The sequence below is a fragment of the Pholcus phalangioides genome, unplaced genomic scaffold, assembly GCF_987345545.1.
Source record: "Pholcus phalangioides strain wild (caught in Gottingen) unplaced genomic scaffold, Ppha-v1.0 ptg000007l_1, whole genome shotgun sequence".
Classification (NCBI taxonomy): Eukaryota; Metazoa; Arthropoda; class Arachnida; order Araneae; family Pholcidae; genus Pholcus; species Pholcus phalangioides.
The window spans coordinates 34,889,485-34,915,753 of NW_028301600.1; the positions used below are offsets into that span (position 1 = coordinate 34,889,485).

At 34.7% G+C, this 26,269-nt stretch overlaps 1 protein-coding gene and 1 non-coding gene across 6 annotated transcripts in view; one reads left to right on the forward strand and one right to left on the reverse strand.

The window, feature by feature from the left end:
- The window catches only part of LOC149085227 (gamma-aminobutyric acid receptor subunit beta-like), a 210,613-nt gene that overhangs the window by 98,209 nt on the left and 86,135 nt on the right, over positions 1-26,269 (reverse strand). For all 5 annotated transcript variants that reach the window (XM_089233104.1, XM_089233109.1, XM_089233108.1 and 2 more), the window contains 3 exons: positions 8,509-8,591; positions 2,432-2,569; positions 1,083-1,588 (listed from right to left, as the gene is read on the reverse strand). In XM_089233104.1, coding sequence (XP_089089230.1) covers positions 1,083-1,588; positions 2,432-2,569; positions 8,509-8,591 — 727 coding nt within the window. The remainder of the gene's footprint in view (positions 1-1,082; positions 1,589-2,431; positions 2,570-8,508; positions 8,592-26,269) is intronic.
- On the forward strand, positions 16,309-16,382 carry TRNAT-GGU (transfer RNA threonine (anticodon GGU)). The gene has a single exon. It is a non-coding gene; the product is annotated as a tRNA-Thr (tRNA).

Genomic DNA, 26,269 nt, shown 5'->3' on the forward strand with positions numbered 1-26,269 from the left:
GGCATAATAAACTTAAAATAAACGCGTATCGAAACTAAACTACTGCCCTGTAAGTTTAGAGCTTTTCCTTGTATCTTAGTAGTAGAATATGTATATGCCATGATAGAAGGGCAAACAATACTTCGGTAATGAGAAAATATTACCGTCTTTGTTTGAAAACATTATGAAATTCTATTGAAATTTATGGAAATTGAACGATATAGTTTGAGTAGTTTTGGGCATAATTTTATTTATGAAGAAATTTTACATCATTTTCATTATTTTAGATATTATTCAATATTTTTATTTTTTAGATCATGACATTATAAGAAACTTGGAAAAAATATACCTTCATAAAAACATACTTGTATAATCAAAGCTCTGACAAATAATACCAACGAATATATGCGATAACGTACAGCGTATTGACACATTCTTTTAAATTCGCAACAAATTTACTGTTTGATCAGGATCGTAACTAGGATTTTTATGGAGGGGGACGCCGGCAAAATCACGTTTGTCGCGCCAAAACTGTAAAATTCGATAATGTTATAACGGTGTTTTTGTTCCTCCTGAAATTTACCGCGCCCTAAAGCTTTTCCGTCCGGAGACAGTTGACGCCTTTGCCTTAATATTTTTACGATCCTGATGTTTGATACAACTTTATTATACCTAAACATTGCGGAATATGTGTCGCCGTTGTTAAAAATGGGTAATTTTTGATCAATCGACTGCAATATGGATTTTAAATGCATTTTTGCATTGAGATCCCCCTCCTAAGACTAAAACCAAATAGTATTTTGTTAGAGAATATATTTGATCATCTGATCATATCATCTGATTTTATGTTATCAGCTTTAATAAATGTTCAATTTTTTTTCCCCTAAGCATTATAAAATTCTAGTGAAAATTCATATAGTCAAAATTTATAGTCCTAAAATGGTGGCAAAATAAACAGATTTCAAGACTTTTGTTTTTTTCTCGAAGTATTTCCTTCGATTAAGAAAAAAGGCAAAAAACTCTATGAATAAATTATAAGGATCAGGAAATTTCAGGAATTTATAGGTTTAAAGGTTAGAATGGTAACTAAGAAAGACACTTACCGGCTGACCGCGCACAGCTGACTTGACCATGGTAACTTCAGCGTTGCCTGGCAGAAGAACAGCTTCCGGTGGTGGAGGACATCTCTCCGGAGGACCTCCCTCTGCAGCAGCAGCCGCTGCGACACAACGCTGCCGATGTTCTTGGGCCATCTTGGCCATTTGTTGGTTTCGAGCTTTTCTCATAGAAATTCTCTTTCCGAGGTAGCCGACTGTGGCGTACTCGAGCAAGGATGCAAACACCATCACGAAACAGGTGCCCAAGTAGACGTCGATACTTTTGACGTATGAAATCTTAGGTAAGGCGGAGTTGGTGCTGGACATTAGGGTGGTCATGGTGAGCACGGTAGTGACCCCCAGGGCTACACGGGCTGGGGTGGCATTTCTGTGAAGCCAGAAAGACACCCAAGAAATTATTACTATCAGCCCGGCTGGGATGTAAATTTGAATTAAGTAGTAGCCCATGCTCCGCACAAACTGTATTTCACATACTAATCTCGAATAATTACCTGAAAAGAAAACAAAAATGCATATATTAAATGATTGATGCCAATTAATATTACCTATTAATAATAGAAGCCAGTACATTTATAACTGAGGAGCTTATTTTCAAAAGGGAACATTTACACTTTTGTTAATTTACAGTAGAAATGAAAACGTTTTTTTATCTGGATGGGCTGCTTTGCAAAAGTATAATAGCTCAACAGCATGTAGAAATGGTAGAAGAATATTTAAATACTATGTTTCATGATCAACATTCAAGAGAGTTATCTTCATTTGGATTTTGGAAACGGCCCGTTTTGAAAGAAAAAATGATAAATGATAATGTGTAAATGATACCTTTTGATGAAAATTTGAGCTGTTCAAATTTGAAAAATTGGAAATCTCTACGACACTTGTTGATTCCAGAAAGTTTTAACTACTGCAGGAAAGTATCCTTACTACCCTCCCGTCATTAACATAAGAAACACGATAGTTCTACAGTGTAACCTCCCATAATGGATACTCCCGTTAGCGGACACCGCCATTGACGGACACCATTTTCAATTACATTGATATAATAAATATCAATATCTGCCGAAATATTCCCGTTTGAAATAATTATTCCGGTTCATTATTCCAAAAATATTCCGGTTGCATAATCTGACACAGCTTATCCCAAAAATTCATAAACAGTTAAAAAGTGCATTTAGGAAAAAAGTGGAAATCTTCCCTTTTGAAAAGAAGCTCTTCAACTATTGTCGATTTCATTTTTGGATGTTTTTTTTAACGTTTTTATGATTTTTTTTATCAACTTTTGGATGAGAAATATTGGTCAAATACATTGAAAACTGTACAAACGTGATTCTCACCCGTTGATAGGTGCTCCTCCTTTGCGTCTTGTTTGTGCCCCAGCACTTTGAATTGAGGCAGTTCGACATCTGTAGACATACCAATGGAATTTTTTCCTTGACCCCATTGATACCTGATGTCCCTCATCGTATAGCCGACTGCAAACAAAATAAACTTAGGTCACTGAATCGTTGGATGGAATGGAAGCCAATTTAGATTGATACTATAATAATTGTCAAACAAAGTGTCATCAAAGTAAGGCGAAATTGGAAGAAAGTCTGAGAATGTCTATGAAAATTTGGAACAGAATTCGATCAATATGTCGCAGTTTTATCCTAAATGAGTGAACTTAACTTTGTATGAAACAAAAATTAATTGTGAAATTTCAAACATGTGACCGGTAAAAACTAGCAACACGTGATTAAAATTTGTATATCACAAAAAACACATTTTCCAAACCAGAAATTTGACATTAAGAACACTTGAAGAAATAAAACTCGATTAATCTTACCGATAAAAGATCAAGTATGGTAATTTTTATTCTGTAACTGTGATTCAGAAAGATTAATTTAAGAATTAAGGAAAGAGAGACGTGTAAAGCAAGAATTATTCATTCAAAACGAAACAAAATCTTACTATTTAAATAAGTTTAAGTTTCTTTGGAAATAACTTTAATCGAAGACTTTTATATAAAACTTCAAAAAATTGTTGAAAATTTGTTGTTTTAAATTATTACCACCATGACTCGTTCAAGAGTCGCAGCTTTAAAGCTCTTTTATGTTGAACCTCAGTTGTATTATAATACTATAAAACGATTTAACTTCTCATATAAGAATTTTTATTCAACGAGAACTGCGTTGAAAATTTTGAGCATCTAAACATAGAAATATTAAATTAAATACGAAAGAGATTTTTATTTTTGTATTCGCTTTTATGAATTCGTACTTATATTTGACATTTCTAATACGTCAAGAGGTTAAATTTTTGAATAAAATTTAAAAGAAATCTCATGACAAGCGTGTCTCCTTACAGCAAAAGGATTCTTGTGTCATACAGGAGAGAAGTAACAAAAAATCAGAAATCGGAGAAAGAGGAAACTTTGAGCTTAAACTAAAGCAAAATAAAGCCTCAGAATGCTTCGATGAAAATGCTAATTCAAGACGAATAGTCAGAATCGGCTTTCTGTATCTACAGTTTTCATTCAAAGAACAAGAAAACAGTAAAAACACTAGAGGAATAAGAATTTTGTTACGGGGCGCATTGAAAAATGAAAAGGAACGAAATAAAACGAAACAAAAACTAAGTAGAGAGAATGTTCAAAAGAGGAGACTAGAAGCTGGATTCAAAGAACATGCTGGATGGAAATGGGAGAGCAAAAGAGAAGTTACAAAGAATTCGTATGGTATTAAAGGAAAGAAACAAAAACAAGACTTTTCGCATCGATAAAAGATGAAAGCACAAGTAGGAAACGAAAATGAAGAAATCAGATTTCTACATCTGGCAAAGAATACGCGTTACTTTTCAAGTTTCATTTCTAATGCGCAAAAAAAGGAAACAAAGAATAAGAAATTGTCACGCAAATGTTTTATTGGCTTCCAGGAAAATAAATAAATAAAAGTAAAAAAAAAAACTTATTCAGAGACATACATGCATGGCTGGCTTTCGAAATTAATATCGACAATTCTTCAGAATTCGAAATTAGATTAGTTTTAGTTGTATATTTCTTATTTATTTCATTTTTCATTAGCTCAAGTTGCTTCTCCATGTGTGTACAGTACATATACGCATTCCACGAGAGATTCCCTCCTTACATTTTTCTTCACATAAATAATTTCTCTAACCTCCGTTCCGCAAGATTTCGAGTCAATAAAAGCAACATGGCGGAAAATGCTGAAATAATAATATTAAGAAAAATTATCAAGTTCTCAATGAGAAATATATTTTTATCTTTCAGTAATAGTTAGCCTGGATCGCTTTTATGGAATTGAGCTTAGATAACAGAGAACGTGATCTTTGTTTTGCATATAGAAGATGCAGTTCCTTATGAAGTTTTCTACCCTCGGGTCAGAATAAACATTAGCAAACATACAGAAATGACATTAATTTAAGAGAAATTAATAGTAGACTCTTGGGAATTAGTATTATAATTAACATTTTCAATATAGATAATTTTTTTGCTTACGGCTAGTGTTTATTAGTTTGAATAACCTACTTCGATACCCTTCTTTATGAGATTTTTCTGTTTTGAATTCATTATTTGAACTGTATGAGTTCTTTTTGATATAAATTAATAAGTTCCTCTCATACTTTTAGACACTATTTCTATATATGTTCTGTTTGTTGTCTACAGAAAGATTATTTTCAACATTTAGGGAGTATTATTTGATGAAATCTGTAATAAAAAAATTTCATTTCATAATTTTAGTCGCATTACGCGGCCATTTTATGCTTACTACTTCATGACTAAACACAGCAGGATTTATTGGCCGATTCCGGACAGATATATGTGCCGTTCAGTGCAAATGTGGTGAGGTCAAAAAATGTGTTTCGAGATAATTAGTCCTTTCTGAGATGTTCTGTAAATTATGAGTTATTGAAGGAAATACTAATTTTTTTCCCAGTTAACATGTCTAACTACTTGAGCACATTTCAGTGATTCTCATTCAGAATTGGAATAATTGTTCCATAGTCAGAGAGGATAGACAGCTTTTTCTCCACCCAATATATCAAGGAAGCAGATATTTTTCTGGATATTATGTCGAGATCAATTCGGAAAGAGAAGTCATCTGTGTTTCACCGGGACTCGAGCCCACGCCTTCTTGTAAAAACCCCTTTAGACAAACCATCTACACCATTCAAACACGACCCTGCCTTCTTGGCAAGTGGAGTCGTGTAGATAGTAGCACGTTTGCCTGGTTTGAAAGAAGGCTTGGGTTAGAGTCCCAGCTGAGACCAGATAAATTTTCTTTCCGACATCACCTTGGCGTAATATCCATAAAATATCTGTTTCCTTGATATTCCATAGTGAATTGACTTACATTTGCAGAAAAAATTTCCCATGAAAAATTGCTTACACCATTTGTGCATGACTTACACCGCTTTTGCATTCTTTGAAATTTCATTTTGCCACTCTCGTTAATAAAATAATTATAAAGGAATAAAGCATAAATAAAGTTAGTTTTTTATAATGTTTTATTGTATTTAGTTTTTTAATCAGCATCATGAAGAAGTAAAAATCTTCAATCATTCTTTCTTTCGGGAAGGTCTGGAGGTCATTTCTTCGATTGGGCTTTATTCTCTTGGGTCATCATAATAGTCAAGCGGTTCAATGCCATCCATTTTTCTGAAATTTTTAAAGCAGTAGTTAAAGAAGGGGTGATGAACAAGGGGTATAAAAAAGAGTCCATGATTTCCTTTTTTTGGCTTCGGTAACAGGTCTTGTTGCGGTGTACAACGGTCGTTGCTTGATTTGTGCAAAACATTGTGCAGACCCTTTTGAAGGTCGCAGTCGGAGTGTGTGAAACTTATGTTTATAGTACATAAAATGTGGTCTATCTTGTCTGAATTGCTTTCAACTTATCTTGAACCACTGACTAACGTATCATCTTCACCTGTGCTGCATTACTTGTACATAGTTTCGTAACAGTCTGGAGGTACATAATGCACTTTAGTTCATTTGGCAGTTTCAGTGTTTCTAAAATCTGAATCATTCCTCATAAAACTGGCCTGATGCAAAATATTTGTGATCAAATACCGTAAAAGTAATATTTGGATCCATGACAATTTTCATTCATGTTAAATCTAATTTGAAATTGTGATTTAGTGCAAATGTCATTGAACGCTACTAGGTGTTTTTTGCTGTTACTGCTTCTAGTTCAAGATTCTTTGTGAGACAAGAAGCTATTTCCCAATACCCCCTTGAAGCAATCGTCTTATCCCACACGTACATCCAAGCCTTATCCAACGTCTACGCATTAACGATGCTGTAGTAGGGTACACTGTTATACCCCTTGACCATAGTAAACCTTGAAATCCTTGAAATAGTTTTAATGCTCTCCAAAACATCCGCATTTTAGAGGATGTTTTTCGAGTGCAAGTGATTAGAAATACATAACCTCACAACTGAATGGTGTTTCAGCTCTTTGCCTGTGACCTTGACAGAGATTTTGCAGGTAGATACGTTTTTGTAACAAAATTGTGCGCTTCTTTTTGACGTGTTTTTTCTCATCACTGCAAGTTTGGTAAACCATATTTAGCAATCCTAATATATGCAATCACTTGATAAACCATACCAAATGCTCAATCTTGTGAATAAAGTTATTAATGTTTTCAACAACATTGAGATGAGCTACTTAGGTTTTCTGAACATTGTTGAGAGATAGTCAAAAAAGCAAATATAATGCTCGGTTTCATTTTTAAAAAGGTCTCTTCGCGTTCTCCTAAAATCATTATTCTTTTCTGAGGCTTAGTTTGTTCTAGACTGAAGCATGTCGTAAGGTTTTAGAGACCATACCTACAGATGTGCATAGACTTGGCCGAGTGGTTATAGAGAAGAGGTACGCACGCTGTTGCTGGCACACAGCGCTGAACTATGAAGAATGACTTGATTTTTGAATATATTTACATCAGAAACGAGCAGGTGTCCGAGGAATACGATTGAAGTGTTTAAAATTTCTAGTAGGATGGATAGGATGGACCATCAGTTATTAATACACCGTCAATTAACTGATTCGACAAGAACACACCAGTATCGTTTAGTGAGGGGCAACTTCAGGTTGTGGTGTCGCAGGGAGTTTTTCTCTAATAAGATTGTTAATAAATGGATTAGCTTACCTCAGGGATTCGGGAATTCGAACACAATTCACATGCGTTTGAAAAGAAATACGATAAACATACTCGGAAAAATCGAGAAGCTATCCATACTTAGGTACGACAATCAAAAAAAATTTTTACGGAAAGTATATTATATTATTACTTATGCTAGTTTTTTGTGATATATGCTTTTTTATTGGGTTGCTGCATTTTAGACATCCATATTTTTATGGCTTTTTTTTTAGCCACATCGCTGGGCAATTTGCCTGTTGGGGCCTTTGTATTTGTATTTGTATGTGATTTATATTTAATAAAATAATTATTATATACTATTTTTCCAGTAGTATTTCTTTGTTTTTGTAATTTTATCCTGTTTCAAGATACAACATCCAATGTTGTATCTTGAGACATTTTAGCCCGCTCTTAAATCCATATATCATGATTATAGTAGAACAGAAAGGTGATTTAATATCACCCGATGTTTCATTCAGTATACAGATACTAAAAATCAATTTGGTTTAATTTTACCGTAAAAACTGACTTTTGAAAGTAAAGTTTGAAAAATAATGCTCAAGGTGTAACATTGTCCCTTAATCATATACTTTTCCGGTAGTTATGGTGCCATCTAATGTTTTCGAAATCACATCAGTTATCTTGTGTCAGGGAAGATTTTGAAAAAAGCAGAGTGAGTTTCTAGATCTTACGAATTATCAGAACTCGAGCTTTGGAATTTGGGATTATTGACAAGGATAACAACACCCAGTATTAGAAATGGAAAAAATAAATAATTCAAATGAGAGAGAAGTTTTCACTGAAAACTACAGTATACGAGGTGCATACAATTTTCTGTTATACATTCCTCATAACTCACAGCTGAATACATGCGAGATAAACAGAACCGTTGCGCGCAGAACATTGTTATTCAAAAAACAAAATAATAATTCTGCTCATGACGTTCGGCTCAATAACTGGCTCATTTGGGAAGCTCGTGATGCATCACGTACTCTCTAAGTTCGCAGCGTATCAAATGGTTTCCGCCTGGAGTTTTGATAAAGGAGAAAAGTATTCAAGAAAAAAAGCGAAGAAAAAATGTGTTTAGCATATCGTGCATTCACTAGATTCGTTAAAAGCAAAATGGAAAACGTGAGAGAATTTAAAATGGTTCTATATTCTCAGAGAAGTTCTATCACCCATTCTGTTGCCCTAACTGTGAGATTCTTTCAAATTGCATAAATTTGGGGAAAGTTTTAAAATGGTTATAAAACATTGAAAGAGTGTAACTTACAGCTCTCAATTTCGAGGAAGCACACTTGTCTGTCCATAGGAAAGTATTGCAAGTCCATGGGACAGCCGGCAGTGACAGTCAGTCTGTGAATAAAATAGAATGGTTAGAGTGCGAATCCAATAGGTTTTGTCAAAACAGTGTGTGTGTGTGTGTGTACGTACCACATCAAAACATACAAGTGCTATATTTTACAAATGACATCTAAATGTCCCCTGTTAGTTCCAAAATTAGACATGCCGATTTGATGGGAAACAACTAAATTACCGAAATCTCCATCTCTGATAGAAGGGATGGAGATTTTTCGTTAAAATACTGTGCAGTTGTAAATTTCCGAAAATTTTCTAATTTTTGGAAAGAAATAAAAAATAACGACACGTAAACGTCTAACAAAGTTCTACTTAAAGAACGCGATTCTGCAATTAGGAAATATTTAAGGCGTGGTTGGAATTGCAAATCGAATGCAAATAGTTCTAGAACCTTCTTAATTTCTTCCGACATTTTCTGTATTTCAGGAATAAGGGAACCAGCTGCGGAACTTCTTGGCAATTCCTCAACTCGGAAAATTTATGTACTCTTAGAAGCATGTAGCTTATATCTTTCTACTAATATGCAAAAACGTTCGTTGCTAGGTGTTTTTAATGCTTCGGCGGGGAAAAAAAGATAAAAATTAAAGAACTTCGTATTTTAATTTTTTTTCCTACAATATTTCACAGCGTTCGGTATTACTCAACACGCACTTTTACACGAACTCATATATAATTTGGTGTACGATCTCATTTTTAGGGTTCTGTGGAGTGCTATGCTAAATGAAATATTTATGTGGCAGCTATCGAAATTTCCTATACGCATTTGAGCGTTACACACCCACATAGGTTTGTACGAGTTAAACATTAACACTGGAAATCTATTATTGTTATATTTGCATGCGTATATGACTTAATGTACCTAAAACAATACTTCATACACGAGAAAATTCATGAAATTTTATTTCATTAATTTCAAAAAAATCCTAATTTTTCAATAATCAGTCGCATCGTTGAGCTATATGCGTGCTGTGGTCTATGGCTCTACAGCCTAGAATTTTCTTACTTTGAAGAAGATCAGAAAAATCTATATTCTTTTAAAATATTCGTTCCCAAAATTTTTGAGCACGCGCGAGCCCCTTTTGATAAGAATTTTATTGGAAACCCCCCCTCTTTTGACAAGACTTTATCTTTGACTCCTTCCTCCCTCCCCAGCCTACCGGCTGCAAAATTAACTTCATTCAAAATACAACAGTAACTGCACTGTCACACACACAATTTGCTACCAAATAACTTTTTTCATTTGTTTCTCATTGCTTATATGTATATAAATTTATTCTAGGCATATATTGATTATTGTGTATCTAGAATCCTATTATGAATGAAAATTCATATGTGTCAATCAGGGTTGGCAGTACAACGATACAAGGAAAAAAAAAATAGAAATAGCTGTTCGAAAAAGTGGATAAATGTTACATACAAAGGAAAAAATAAATACACGTAATACATTATAAAAATAAATACACGTTAAACGTGGAGAGAAGTGATATTGAAACTATATGGATTGAGCTTGAAATGAAAAAGCGTCGTAAGCTTATTGTAGGAGTTTGCTATAACCCACCGAATCGGGATCAAACTGCATCTCCAAGCTTGATGAATGAATTCCATACATGTGTAAACACATAAGAGGGTAATAATATTAGTGAATTTTAATTATCTGGGCAACGATTGGCTATAGGCTAGGAATCAATATGAAAGAGATTTTCTGAAGTTGGTGCTCGATGATTTCTTATAATCAGCAAATATCAGAAGCTACTAGATACGCTTCTATTTTGGGGGTAGTCGGGAATCAAAGGAATAGGGCGTTGCTCACAGGACTATCTTAAACAGGATTGCGGCATGGGCAAAGGAATGAAGCATGACGTTTAGCGTCGAGAAGTGCATGGTCGCTGATTTTGGTTCGAACAACTAACATTTCACTTACGAGTTGAATGGTATCATTATCCCGGATGCAACTAGGTTCACTGATTTGGGAGTTCCCATTGACGAGTGGCTTAGGTTTTTTTGAACATTGTTCAGCGGTGGTAAAAAAAAGCGAATAAAATGCTCAGTTACGTTTTCAAAAAGGTCTCTTCATGTTCTCCGAAATTCTTTCTTCCGCTTTCTCCAGGCTTGGTTCGTCCTTCACCCGAGTATGCAATAAGGTTTTGGGGATCATACCTACAGACGGACAAAGACTAGGATAGGGGGGGGGGGTGCAGAGAACAGCTACGCTTGGCACACAAGGCTTGAGCTATGAAAAAAGCCTCGATTTTTTTTAATATGTTCACATCGAAAGAACGCTAGTGTCGGGGGGGGGGGGTATGATCGAAGTGTTTAAAATTTTCAATGGGATGGATATTTCAATGGATGGACCATGAATTATTAATACACCGTCGATCAACTTCTCCGATAAGGGGACACCAGTATCTTTCAGTAAGGGCCAATTCCAGGTTGCGGTTGTAAGGGTTATCAATAAATGGAATAGCTTACCTCTGAGGGTTGTGAATTCTAACGCAACCGATACGTTTAAAAAGAAGTACGACAGACATAGGGAATGAATCGAGAAGCTACAGCTCGGACAACCATAATCATTTTTATGGCCTGTGTATTAGAATTATTAATTTTTTCGATGATATATATGCTTTTATATTGAGTATTTTTGGTTATGTTTGACATTCGTATTTCGTATGGGCATGATTTTTTCAGCCACCTTTTGTTGGGAAATTTTTCCGTTGTGGCTTATATCTGTATATGTTGAAGAGGAAACGGAGAAAAAATAAAAAAAATCTAGTACAATAGAAAAAAAGAGGGGGAAAACACCGATAAATAAATACAGGTAAAAGAATTTGAGGCATGCACGAGACTTTTTCAAATTTTAGGATATATATTGAATGAGACTTATGCTCTTGGGTATGTCTTGGGTGATGTCATAGAGGAAGAAGCATACATTTTCTGAGGGGTTCTTGAGGAAATAGGCAAAGTTGTTCCTTCAACAGAATATAGGTATGGATTTTGACAGATATTTGTGCTTCTGGAGAGAAAAAAAGTTGCATTCGAGGAAAACGTGGAATAGGTTATTTCTGCTAATACTGGAAAAAAAGCATGGGGTATCTGGTAAAAATCTGAATAAATCGGCACTATCAGAATACAAGATAGATTGATACAGTCGAGTACAAGGAAGTTCGCAGAAAGCCGTGGGAATTTCTACAAAAAAATATTAATCTCGAAATAATTACATTAACTGTAAATAATTACATTAGAGCACTGTAATGGCCGACAGTTAAAAAGTGTCACCTTAGTTAAAAATTTAACTATTATTACAATAAAGTTGTATTATTTAAAGAGATTTTATGCATTTCTGTGAAAAAAAAACTATGAAATATGCTCTTTAAATTATTGAATGTTCACTTCTGTAACTTCTGGATCACTTATTGGTAGATGACAGTGATAAACGAATTTTCCGATCGGTAAAAGCCAAAAAATTCAAGCTGCTTCAATTGCATCAAAAATCTCTACCTATTGAAAGACTTTTCAAAAGCATGTTAATTGATGACAAGTGAAATTCTGTGAGTTGCTTTTTTATTTACTCATTGTATTAATGCTGAACAAAAACCATTAGCATAAACTCGAATAATATTAGTGGAATAAATTACATTAAAAAGAAATGTATATTCTAATATATCCAGTGTATACTGCAGACACGTATGCCCTGCATGTACTTCACAGCTCCAATAAATTTTCAAAATTCGTCAAGAGATATCAACGGAAAACGATATTCATTCTGTATTAAATTTAAGTACATGCTGCATAAGCTTATTTTGTCCGGGGCAATCTAAATAATGTACTCTAGGCATACATACAACTGCTATATAAGCTAATTTCAAGACATTGCTGTAACACATACACGTCGGTTATAACATACATTTCTCGAATCACCGAGGGACATGTTAAAAGCGAACTCGACTGTATAGACGTAGTCTGGACATATTTTGTCTGACTGGGAGTGGAATGTTGTACAAAATATACGGTTGGGTTAATACTGAAATCAGTTATAAGTATATGCGTATTTGGAGGAGGATGTCACACGGGTTATGTTATGCTGCAATGTGTGATCGATGAAAGTCAATATTAAGATCTATTCACACATCTGTGCAGCCATCGTGTCACCTTTGTTCAGTTGCCGATGCATCCAACCAGTTACCGTGTGGGCTATTCACACACATCAGTTACTGTCGGTCAGGTTCCAGTCACTGCCAACAAGTAATTCAACGACTATAGCTAGTGAATGGCATCATGAGCAAGTCAGTGAGTAAGTGAGCAATAATTTGCTCAATCGCTCACTCCTATGCTCTCTTTCTCACTGATTCGCTCATTCACGCATTTCTATGCTCAATTGCTCACAAATTTTCTCTTTCTCTCACTCATGTGCTCATTTGCTACCTGATTTTGTCACTTAATGACTGACTTGAATGAGTGAATGAGCAAGTGAGCACAGGAGTGAGTTAAAAATACGAGGTTTTTTTTAAACCTGTTTAAAAAAGGGTTTGGACATTTTCCAGTATTTCGGAGTATGGGAATGCCCAAATGGCAGATGCGTAGCAGAAGACGGATTTAATCAAACTATCGAAAAGCTTGAAGACCACGGAATTATCTGTAGAATCGTATTATATGATATGATACATACATGTATGTTAAATAGCTTAGTCAAAAGTAAGGTATTATATTGGTTTGGTATCTTTTTATTTATGTTAAACAAAGATGAAACTAAATTTATTATCAGACACTTTTATTTTGAAAATTCTCTCGCGACCCCTCTGATTCATTTACATCATAGTTTCCCAACCCTTTTTGCCCCATCATCCCCTTCTTCAGAAATTTTTTTCTCTCATCGCCCCCCAACGCAATCTAACCCATAGAATCCTATGTTATACTCGTAGCTTCTACTGCCCCCAGGGGGCGTTAACGCCCACGTTGGGAATCACTGATTTACATGGTTCCCTAGGGGTCGTGGCTCACAATTTGGGAATCACCGTTCTAAAAGCTGTTATATTTCATTACTCTAAATTAAGAAGCTATTCTGCGTGTTATGGGGAAACCTTAAGATAAATTGGGCTCTTGGGAGCTTACATAGAACCAGTTTATATTTGAATCAGATAATGTGAAATATATATATCGGTAAAATTTCTTTACGTACTCGTATTATTTCATTAACAAATGGACGTTACACTTTCAATGAATTTTGGACATTTTTAGAACAGCTTAATGTAATTGGAATTTTCTTTATAAAAAAAATCTTGATCCTAGATGCTGTAAAACCTTATAAGGGGAAAGTAAAATGTCAGAAAGCGTTTTTCGTTTTTCCATAATTCCCAAGAAATAGCTAGGAATTTCTTGTTAATAATTAATTATTACTGCCACTCCCAACAGATGCCATTTCCTGTTGCTTTTCTGGGCACCTACACACACATCTAAGGGAATTTTGTTGCTATCCAACGATGAGTGTTATTGATTATGCTGACGTAAAAGCAGGTTTTAGTTTCTATGTAATGAGGCAGCCCCCTGTGGAATAAAAATTAAAAATACTTCGGCTAACTTCGTCAATTATGAAAAGCGGAGATACGGAATGGCGATAGTAGTGGGTTGTTGCCTGCATTTCACTCGTTCCCGGGCGATTGATTTTTCTCCTGGTAATTCATTATCAGCCAGCGTTGGTTTTGATACACTAGCCAAAAATATTTTTGTCCCCATTTTGTTTTTTTTTAGTGTTCGTGAAAAATTGTTACTAGAAACGATAAATGTTAAATTATACATAAAAATTTACATTTCCTCTTACAGTTCAAACGGCAATAAGTAGCACGAAAGCAGTGAATAAATAAACAGTTCTAGTTAGTGTTGGGCAGTTAATTATGTCAGTTTTATTTCTTGAATACGTTTTTCAAGAGAACTGCTGCCGTACCAAACATCATGGATCAAGCTCGCATTTTCAAAAGAGTTCTTTCTGTAATAAAAATTGGTTTTGACTTTATGGCCTAGAACGAATGAATGTATAAGTATACAACGTGAAAAAAATTATCCACACTGAGCTAAAATTTCTGGATATGGATATCTTATTGAATAAATCCATAGACTTATTCAAAAGCGAATGAGTTTTTTTTGGAATGATGTTCGTATTTTTGTTGATAATTAAATGGTAACAAGAGACTCCTAATATCAGTGAAACAAATTCTTGAGATTTGCTAATTCTTATCAACATACGCAGTGCCAAGAAATTCAGTCCGCAACCCTTTTTTTTAAAGTGGATAAGATTTGTTGTAGCTAAATGTCTGTCAATTAATTTTCCATTCTGTGATTTGAGCGGTGGTCCAATTTTGACGATGAATTTTAGAAACATGGTCTTAATACAGTGTTTTGTTCCACTTTCACCAAGACAATTCGGTGAAACATCTTCATTCTAGTGACTTTTTTTCCAGTTTCCTTGTATGGATTTCACTAGATTTCTTTAGTGATTGAATCACCATACCGAAACGGGGATATAAGGCCGACATTAAGGAAATGTTGCAACCTCCACTAGACAACCCAGACAAGATAAGCTATTTCACCATCGTTACAAGGCGAAGGATTAAAAATCATTAATAGAGTGACAACTGGACTTTACCTGCCTGCAGAGAAAAGATTTATAGAGAAAATCTTACAGAAATAAATCCTAAACGGAAAGAATGGTCTATAGAATATATCAAAGAGCAGTACAATTCCAGAAATAGTGAAAGGGAAAACGAATATTGATCTTTATAAAATACACATTAATTCCGATACATGCAGTGTTTTCGAAAACAACCTTACGTAGTCAAAGGAAACCAAATATACTATTGGCCGTTCAACAACAAAGGCAACCCACACGAACAGTCCAAAGGAAGATAATGGACTTCCGGCACAAGAGAATGGCACCGAGTGGTAGTGCATCAAGATGTTCCAAACAGATATATATGCGTTTTTACTTTCCACATTACTACTTTCGCAACCTGTTTTTTCTCCACACGAGACTTTCGCCCAGACGAGGTTTATACTTTCCAGAGCCATGTATGGCAACAGCATTTGGCTCCAGTAATTTGACACCTCTGCTTCATATTACTAATGATGACTATCTTTTCGACATAGCCCTGCCGTAAGCGTACAAGTCGTATGAAAATACATCGGAGCTGAGCGTATCAAGTCATTACACACACACGCAAGCAAGCACGCATAAAATCACACTGATACTCTAATTTGAAGACAATGTGTTTAATTTAGGATAAATATCTTAAAATATGTATATATGCCGTGATATTTTTATCAACAAATTTCGTCCGAATAAAATGTTCTAATGATAGGTACCGTGTTGTTGTTAGTATCGTAAAATCATGCTTTGACATGACCTTGCTTGAAAATTTCAACAATAATTATTCGTACATTACTTGCGTACATGTATGTTCACGAGGATGAACTACAGATTTTAGAGTTCTAATCAATTTTTGATTTTTTGGTTTTGATGTAAAATTTGTGTAAGAAGGTAAATAGTGAGATATAGATGGCTTTTTTCTCAGCCAGAGATATCAAGGAAACAGTTATTTTCCGGATATTATGCTGAGGTGAGCTCGGAAAGAAAAGTCATCACGTCTCCGCCGGGACTCGAACCCAGGCCCTCTTGCATACCGCGCCTCACGACGCAGTGCGTGAAATTTGGAAGGCAGATTCATGTGTCTCCAGTGGTGTAGATGGTAGCATGCTTGCCCGGTATGCAAGAGGGCCTGGGTTCGAGTCCCGGCGGAGACGTGATGACTTTTCTTTCCGAGCTCACCTCAGCATAATATCCGGAAAATAACTGTTTCCTTGAAGGTAAATAGTGTTAAATGAAGAGATAGAATTCGAGGTAATCGCTTCTGTCTAAGCAATATTGGGGGTTATTCTATAACTATTATTTTTGCTGATCCCTTCTACCCTTTGACAAATGGTACAATTGCGCATACTTATAACATAACAATTACATAAGTTTATTTAATTGCAATACATGGCATTTCACAAATATTCTTTTGCATCAGCGAATTCTCTGGTCTGAATGGTTTGAAAAACGTTGCCATAGAGATTAAAATATAACCTTTCTGGAAAAATATCACCATGAGATGGGCAATATTTTTTTGTTAAGGTGACTTTTTATAAGAATTCCTTGGTGGTTTTTTAAGTATAGAGAATGCGATATCCACAATATGGGGGTGTACCATGAAGTGATTAGGCATTCATCCGTCTTAACGAAATCCCGAAACTTTTCTCCAACTCCCAACCCCATCTCGTCTGTAATCACAAAAATTGTTAATTGCGATAGTACCCAATTGTCCGGGGAAAATATGTTGTGAAGATTTTGTATGGTTTTTTTTTCTTTCTGACACAAAATAAATTGTTCCAGACTCTGGCACGAATCTGGGCCGGAAGAGATCTCGGCAACGGGATAAGTCCAGTGGCAAAGTTCTGGCGTTCATTCATTCAGCATGGGCAAACAACTGGAGCATGAGTTTCAGCGATGACAAATGCATGGTCGTTCATTTTGGTTCGTTCATCTTACAAAAACATTATCCCACGTTAATCAAAAGAGCAAAAAGAATGCTCTGTTTCATTCTTAAAAAGCTGTCTACGCGTTCTTCACCGAGGATATACCTTCCAAAGTGGTCTCGTCACTTTTCAGGGGCTTAGCTCGTCCTGGACTTGAGTATGCCGTAAAATTTTGGAGGGACATACCCACCGAGGGACATAGTCGCTCTTGTTGGCACACGGGGCTTGAGCCACGAAAAGAGAATTCATTTGTCGAATATGTGTACATCGGAAGGAGGTTTTAATGTGCATTTATTTTCTCGTGATAATTGCTCTTATTTTGGATTTCTGTCTTTTAGATATATTTGAAAAACATATTTTTTATGGCATCTTTATTCAGCCCCCCTCATTGGGCATTTATTTGTATTTGTACAAAAATAGTACAAATACAAACAAATACAAAGCACACAAGGACCACAACAGTCAAATTTTTCTACGAGGTGGCTGAAAAAATTTGCCCATAAAAATTATGGTCGTCAAATGCAACCGAATTATTGGATATAACATAAAAAAAAGTAATATACAATGCACTGCCCATAAAAAAGGTTATGGTTGCCTTAACTAAGTATACATAGTTTCTCGATTTATCCCACCATGTCTATCGTACACCTTTTAAAATACGTCAATTGTGTTGGAATTCACGATCCCCGGAGGTAAGCTATTCCATTTATTGACAACCCTAATAAAGAAAAACTCCCTGCGGTACCACAACCTGGAATTGTCCCTTACTTAACGGTACTGGTGTCGCCTTGTCAAAGCAGTCGATTGATGACGTATTAATGACTCATGGTCCATCCTATCCACCCCGTTGAAAATTTTGAACACTTCGACCATATCCAGCCACCTACGTTCTTCCAATGTAAACATTTTCAAGAAATCCAGTCTTTCTTCATACCTCACGTGTTCTGTGCCATCAAGAGCACTCGTAGCTCTTCTCTGTACCCCCCCCCCCAACCAAGTCTTTGTCCGTCTGTAGGTATGGTCTCCACTAGTAATTTAATATTAAAGAGACCTTTATATTGTTTTATCTATAATTATTACAATTAAAATCAAGATTATTAATTAAGTATACTGCAGATTGATGATTAAATTAAGGAAACTCCACCAAAAGACATTTTTATTAAACGAACAGGGAATGTTAAAAATTTGAAAACAAACTGTCTAGCAGCAATTGTGCGAATGAAACCCGTTCTTTCTAATACCAAAAATATCATGCAACTAGAAAGCAAAGACGCATTGACGCATAATATGAAGCATATTATACAGATGGAGAATGAAAGATATAGAACGAAACAGGCTCAAACAGTTGCGAGAAATAGCGAACTGGAAGTCCTATTAGGAATTCTGGCAACGGCTTTCGTAGTGCTTCCACGAGATTTGTCTTCATAACGTGTAGCTTGGAGAAACATTAACTACCAATAGAGATTATTGCAGCGGAGCATTAAAGCGTAATGTTTCTCACAAAGGTTCAAGTTTGCGGATTTACAGAGCCTGCAACATAACCTTCTCTCCTCAAAATTACTGATCACAAAAGCTGCAGGTCATATTATTGCCTTTAGAAGTCACCAGCGAATATCAAAAGACGTGCTATTAAGCACTCTGTCACCTTTCTCGATATTATAGTGTAAAGAAACATTTTATATTTTGCTATATAGTGAAATATTGATTTTACAGTGCTCTTTGGCATAGTTAGTACATGGCTTACATTTTAAAAACAGTGGTTGTAAGATGTCTAAACATCCGTAACATTACTGTTTGGAGATTCTACCGTACTTTGACTGCAAGAACAATTTATATTGATGGTGCTACAGTGATGTACATTTGAGATAACAATTTTGGCGTGAACCATGGTTGCCAAAGCATGCTGCATTTAACTTAAGATAATTATCTTGAAATTAGTTATGCCATGGTATTTAGATTAAAAGACTTCTAATAAACATTTACGTTGATAGACAATGTGTGGCTTTTGGTGTTGTAAAGCTCATGGATTCAACATCACCATACTTAAGAATTTTAACAAGAACTATTCATATATTTCGAATAAACACCACAATACACTATACAAAACATGAACATACATCAAAGGGATAAAAAAAATCCTTCCATGGTCGTACTAACAGATTACTTTGAACCGATTTTTTGGAACAATAGCAAACAAAAGTATTTTATACAAGGATGACGTCACTTTCCGCTACCATACGAAGGTTTTAACAACTGGCCGTTGCGAAGATATATTTTGGAAAGAGAGAAAATTCAACTGCCCCTGCGGGGAATCGAACCCACGTCCTTTCACTTTCCGAGTGAACGCCCTAGACTACAGAGGCACCGAATTTCTCAATCTTACCTCGGAGCTCGTGATGGACTGGTGGCAGCGTCAGCAGTTGTGAACTTGGCCTGAGTCTGCTCCTGCCGTTCATGTACGGTCCCTTTCAGTGTACACGAGCTCCGAGGTAAGATTGAGAAATTCGGTGCCTCTGTAGTCTGGTGATCTAGGGCGTTCACCCGGAAAGTAAAAGGACGTGGGTTCGGTTCCCCGCAGGGGCAGTTGAATTTTCTCTCTTTTCAAAATATATCTTCGCAACAGCCAGTTGTTAAAACCTTCGAAAAGTATTTTACACAACAATAGCTGCAATTGAGCTACAACAAATTATGATACACACAGTGCATGATATACGTATTATACCTGTATACATAGTAAATTTTCTCTAAATTTACATAATGGTTAACTATCAAATGAGACGAACCACTCAATATCTGAAATTTCTAGTTTACGATTTTTATAGCCATTTGTGCATATAAAACTGATTGTTTCTGCCTAATAGTAGTATCGAATTCCCTACATAATCTCAGAGCAAGCTTAAAATTGTAATTTGTTAAATATTTCAATTAAAACAGATAAATCATGATAGTTGAATATATAAGCTTCAAGGTAATTGTTTTTGTGTTCAATTGCCTTGCCATACGTCAAAAATAAAATCTTAGCAGTACAGTATGCAATACCGTGGCATATTTTGAAATATTATTTTTTTCTCCGACATTTAAAATGTAAAAATCATCTCATCAATTTATATTTTTTTCAATATATATTCGCTTTCAGAATGTTCATAATTTTTCACTGCTTTGAACTTTTCCCCAAATACATGCATTCAGTAAGGGTCTGCTATCTATTATGGGTGTAATTGTTTCTTCAGTGTATATCATGAGTATATTTCTTCAGTTATCCTATCTTCAGTTCCATATCATGTAGGCTAGGCTATACTCGTATAGAAAGTTTTCCTTTGGAATATAATGGAATAGGTGGACATAGAACTAAGAAATATTCCAATGAAAACCATCACGAACTTACGTAATTGGTGAATTTCACAATTTTGGTTTCGATATGGTCTTCTCAAAATGCATAGAACCAAAAAAAGAGAATAGGTGAAAAATAATTAACAATTTCATACGCGAGTTTCTTAAAGTTATTTCGTCGCATACTTTTCAAGTTCGGTACACACACACACACACACACACACACACACACACACACACACACACACACACACACACACACACACACACACACACACACACACACACACACACACACATCATATTCGGTTTCAGTAAGAAGAGCTAAAACAAGGAAAAGTTCGTTCGAAGTTATGCGTATTCGAGTATTTTCTTTTACAATATTTCTGTAGCAGCTGTTAGCATTTCCTATGTATGCAAATGGCCCAGAAAAGAAGACGAGAAAATGATGGTTCTATCTTGTGTTTCGTGAGGCGGCAGATTATTCTTGGGAGAAATTTGATTCCTGAAGGTAATTTTGACACAGCTTTGTTCTTTGAAGGAGGAAAGAGAAAAAAAATTCAATTTTCTTTGCTCCAATAGTGCGTCAGTTACTTTTTACTTCCGTGTTTTTTTGTTTTTTCTGCTTTTTTTACCTTTACTTTGCAGAAATTTTTCTCTTTATTTTTGTAAGTCTTGGAGAGTTCTCTATACCACCTTATCTTTTTCTATGCACGATGTACGCTTTCTTTTAGAGTTCATTTTCAAGGAAAAAAAAAATACGAGGCGGCTTGCAATTCAAAGAAAGACGCAAAATATATAACTTATACATTTCTACGAGTACAGGAACCCATGAGAGTGCAGTCTAATTTGTATTGAAGACAGTGAAGTGCATATATATATATACAGTATACATTTTAGTGAAACCTTCAAAGATGTATGGGAAGAAATTTTTTTTTCTTTTATTTCTCTCTCTATCTAAAAATTTCTAGCAGACATTGTTCTTCCAGCCTGTAGCGAATAAAAATGAGCTGGTCTGAGACGTAAAGTTTTCTCCTGAGCATTTATGATTTCTTAATCCAACAAATGTACAAGAATTTTATTTCCAGTCTGTGCTAGTTTTATTTCCTCTTTCGTAATACATACCGATTAATGCCTACAGTACATATCTCAGAAATATGATAAGTAAATAATATTTTTTTGATGTTATATCATGGGATTTTTTCCCATTTTGAATAGTTCAGAATTTGTAATGGATAATGATGTCTTGTAAACTTTTGGCAATGTCAGGTTTCACGTTGGAGGAAGTAAAGTGAAATTGACATGACTTCTCTACAATATTTCTTTATAAAATTACAAAAATTCTGGAATTTACAAAAGACGAATCTTTGCGATAATCTAGCACTCTAGCCATTATTTTTTGAACTTTTAACTTGCATTTCTAGTTGTATTTCAAAACTAATATTATCAGTACGCAGTTAAACATTGATAACATGTCGAATACGTGAATTCACTCTCTTACAAAGTGAGTTTGGTAAAATCCTACTTAATGAGATTCGTGTTTATGTCATAATATTGCTCAATAAGTAAGTGTCTTTATACCCAGGTTAGACTATTGACATTTTAAAGATGAATAAGTAATAACTTTTATTACTTTTTGGTTTGTGTCATGCGTTGAATATTTCTTAAAACTTATTTCCAAAAAATATATACAAGAAGCAAGAAAAGAAAAGAAAAAGCAAACCCTCACAATATATGCTCTAGTAAGAAAACAACTAAAATTATTATTTAACTTTTGATTTATTTCAAATTTGTTATACATAATTTCTGACTGTATCTGCTATGCTATGGAAATACAGTGTTTAACATACAACCGATACTTATTTTTTTGAAAATTTTCAAACATTCAGAAAAAAAAAGAATATTGTTAATATATACCTTGCGCGCATGAAAAATAACATGACGCTAATGTAAATGAATAAAATTTGATTTAAAATGTTTGGTTCATCAAATGAGACAAAATATTCGAGATTCATTCATAAGACTAGTTTTATGAAAAGAAAATCATTTAAAATTTGACATTTTCAAAATTTGAATTTAAAATTCAATTTTAAATAATATTAAGTGAAATTTAAATATTTTGCATATATTTTCATTTAATGAAACTAGAAAAGTTCCTGTTTATTTTCAATCAATTTTTATTCAATCACATTGCTAGAATGCTATTTTATCCCTTTCAGACCCTGGTGCCACAAATGTGTGGGTTGCTTTTTCTCACTGTAGAACCTTTTTCTTTCGACCTCAGGGGGTTTGAGGACGATTTGCCAACATTTATGTTTTAAGGCATTCTTTAAGTATCGTAAAAAAAAAAAAGAAAATGAAAGCCGGGTCTGAATGGGCACAAGGTGTATAAAACAGATTTGTTTCTTAAACTTTTATATAGGTTTTTAAAAACCTATATTAGAGACTTGTAAAACTTTGTGTTGGCATGGCATGCCACATAAAATTGAAAATTTGTGCTCTACATTTATAATAAATCACTGGTTAAATAATATTTTTAATGATTTTGGAATTATAATATTATCGAATTAAAAATTTTTTTAATTTGCGATTAGGGAATTCTCATTGACGGGCGGCTTAGGTTTTCTGAACAGTGTTCAGCGTTGGTCAAAAAAAGTGAATAGAATGCTCGATTTCATTTTCAAAAAGGTCTCTTCGCCCCCCTCCCGTTGTCCTAAAATCATTCTTCCGCTTTTCTGAGGCTTTGCTTGTTCTAGACTGGAGTATGCCGTAAGGTTTTAGAGACCATACCTACAGAGGGACATATACTTGGTTGAAGGGGTGCAGAAAAGAGCTACGCGTTCCCTCGTTGGCACACGCAGCTATGAAAAGAGACTTCAAAACTGTATTTGAGAGGAGTTTATATTCTCAAAACAGATAATTCTCATTTTGTTAAATTCACTTTTCATTTCCGAAATTCATTTTTTCACTCAATTTTCACTTTTCAACATAGTATTTAAATATTCTTTTACGACATCTTTCTTGAATATGTTTACATTGGAAGAAGCGAGATAGGAGATAGGGAGAAGGGAGATTTAATTGGAGGGGGATATGATCGAAGTGTTCAAAGTTTCCAACGGGATCGATAGGATGGACCATGGATAATTAAGACGTCGTCAATCGACTGCTTTGACTGCTGGGACATCAGTATCGATTGGTAAGGGACAATTCTAGGTTGGGGTGTCACAGAGAATTTTTCTCCAATAGGGTTGTTAATACAAATACAACGCCACAACAGGCAAAATGCCCAACGAGGTGGCTGATAAAAAGATGCCCATAAAAATATGGTTGTCATATATTTAAAAAAAAAAGCAACCCAATTAAAAATGCAATTAACACAAATTATAATCAATATATACACATGATAAAATATTATACAATGCCCATAAAGAATACTTATGGTTGTCTTATTCTAAGAATGGATAGCTTCTCGATTTACCCCAACACGTTTATCGTACTTCTTTTTAAACGTGTCAATTGTGTTACAATTTACTACCTCCGGGGGTAAGCTATTCCATTTATTAACAACCCTATTCGAGAAAAATTCCCTGCGACGACTGGATTCCATGTAATACAATACCATGTAATACATGGAATAGCTTACCCCCGGGGGTAGTACATTCTAACACAACTGACACATTTAAAAAGAAATACGATGAACATGTTGGGGTAAATCGAGAAGTTATCCATTCTTAGATAAGACAACCATAAATATTTTTATGGGCATTGTATTATATTTCGTTATGTATATATAGTCTTTAGTTTTTATGATTTGCATTTTTAATTGGGTTGCTGTATTTTAGAAACATATGACATCCATATTTGTTATAGGCATCTTTTCTCAGCCACCTCGTTGGTCATTTTGCCTGTCGTGGCCTTGTATTTATATTTGTGTTTGTATTTATGATATTTTTGTTTTGAGCATGCACGAGTTTTCTTTAGCATATCATCTATGTTTAATTAAATATGAGAATAAAAATTCCAGTATGAAGGATTGCAAATTACTTAAACTTGAGGTTTACGTGCTCACTCGCAAACTGCATTCTCTAGGTTTTTATACATCGGTCAGAACACGCGTTTGATTCATATTTTTTGTGAGGTTGCTATAATAGATAATGAGAAATTTTATCAATTAATTTTAAATAAAGATTTGATGATGTATAAATCGGACTCAAGAATCGGATAATAGTGGAACCAGCATGCGTATGCGCAGAAACTGTTGAAAACAGGAAACCGACGCAGCCGAATAGATTGATTTCTAATATGTGAATGCGGAGAGCAAAGAGTTTTTATTGATCGTAGCATTTAACTTTGCTAGCTAAATCGGAATTTAGTTTACCGCCTAGTCCTTTCTTAAGACCAATTTCATTAGTTAAGAATATACGAGACGATATCGAGAATCGGCTTTTTCCTATGGAGTTCAAGCTGCCAGCACGAGATGACTTTGGCAATCCTTAGGAATACTCTATCGATGATGTCCCCCCATCAAACTTTATTTCCTTCGCATTATTTATTTATTTATTTAAAGAGTCATAAATATACTAGAATGAATGTTTATCATGCGATCATAAAGCTATTTTTAAATGCGAGTTGTAAATTTCGAACTCAAGTTTATTTCTTGAGAATGTACTTCGGTAGCTGCAAAACTACGCCGGTAAGACATCTACTGGAGTATTTCGATTCTCCAGATAAGTGAGATTTTATTATCGAATACGCTGAATATCGCATAGCATTTTTAAATATTGTCAGACTCGGTTGTAACGACACCGTGGCTATAACGTCAATAATTGGATGCCACAGCTGATTCCTACAGAGAGTAATGTTAATGAACTTTGATTATTACATCGATAAAAATACAACGACCTTGGAATGTAACATTCTAGAATGTAACAGTTTTTTGCCACTTTGCTTCCGTTCCTCAAGAAGATTCTGCACTATTCCTATTGAAAATGTCTTTTTTTCAATGAAGCTTCCTCTGATTCAAAGACTGAAATCAGGGATCAAGATAGTTTGCACGATTTATAATTATATCATAAGAATATGATTATAAATCTGTGTGCTCAGATGGAAAAATGTTATAAGTCACTTTTTTCCCAAAAAATTGAGTTGCTCGCATTCCAGAGATTCGTTCTTTAAAATTTTGGAAGGTGGCAAAATTTAATCTTTCTCTTTTTTAGTTTATGAGGAAGCAACGGAGGCAAATTGTAATATGTCAAAAAGCCACAGTATCGCATGTTGAAAAATTATTATTTAAAAATTCGTGCCATCGTGATATTTTAAAAAATGCCTATAATATTTTGCCATCTGAACACAGAAATATTAATCTCGTATATTAGTTATGGAGAAGTTATATTTTTCCGTGAAATAGTTTTTAATTCCTTGCAGACTTGCTGTTGCACTTTATTGTTAGATATCAGTTATTTACAGGCAATAATTGTGAAGTTCGCCGACAATAGGCGATATAATTTTTGGCAAGAACTGCGATGTTCTATGTTTATGATCCCAATTTCCTGTATTCTTCTCGATAAAATATGGTCACCTTAATCAACTTTATTTTTGTAGTAGATTGTATCCGAGTATATTATTAATACAGGGTGGACGGGAAGTCCTGGACACGTTTTAAAAATTATTAACAAATCATCCGACACAAAATGGAGTGGTTTGTGGTTTGCACTAAAATATGGCGTATACTTAATGTAGTAGACGCCTTAAACTAGGTGCATTAAAAGTAGACGCCTTAACTTACT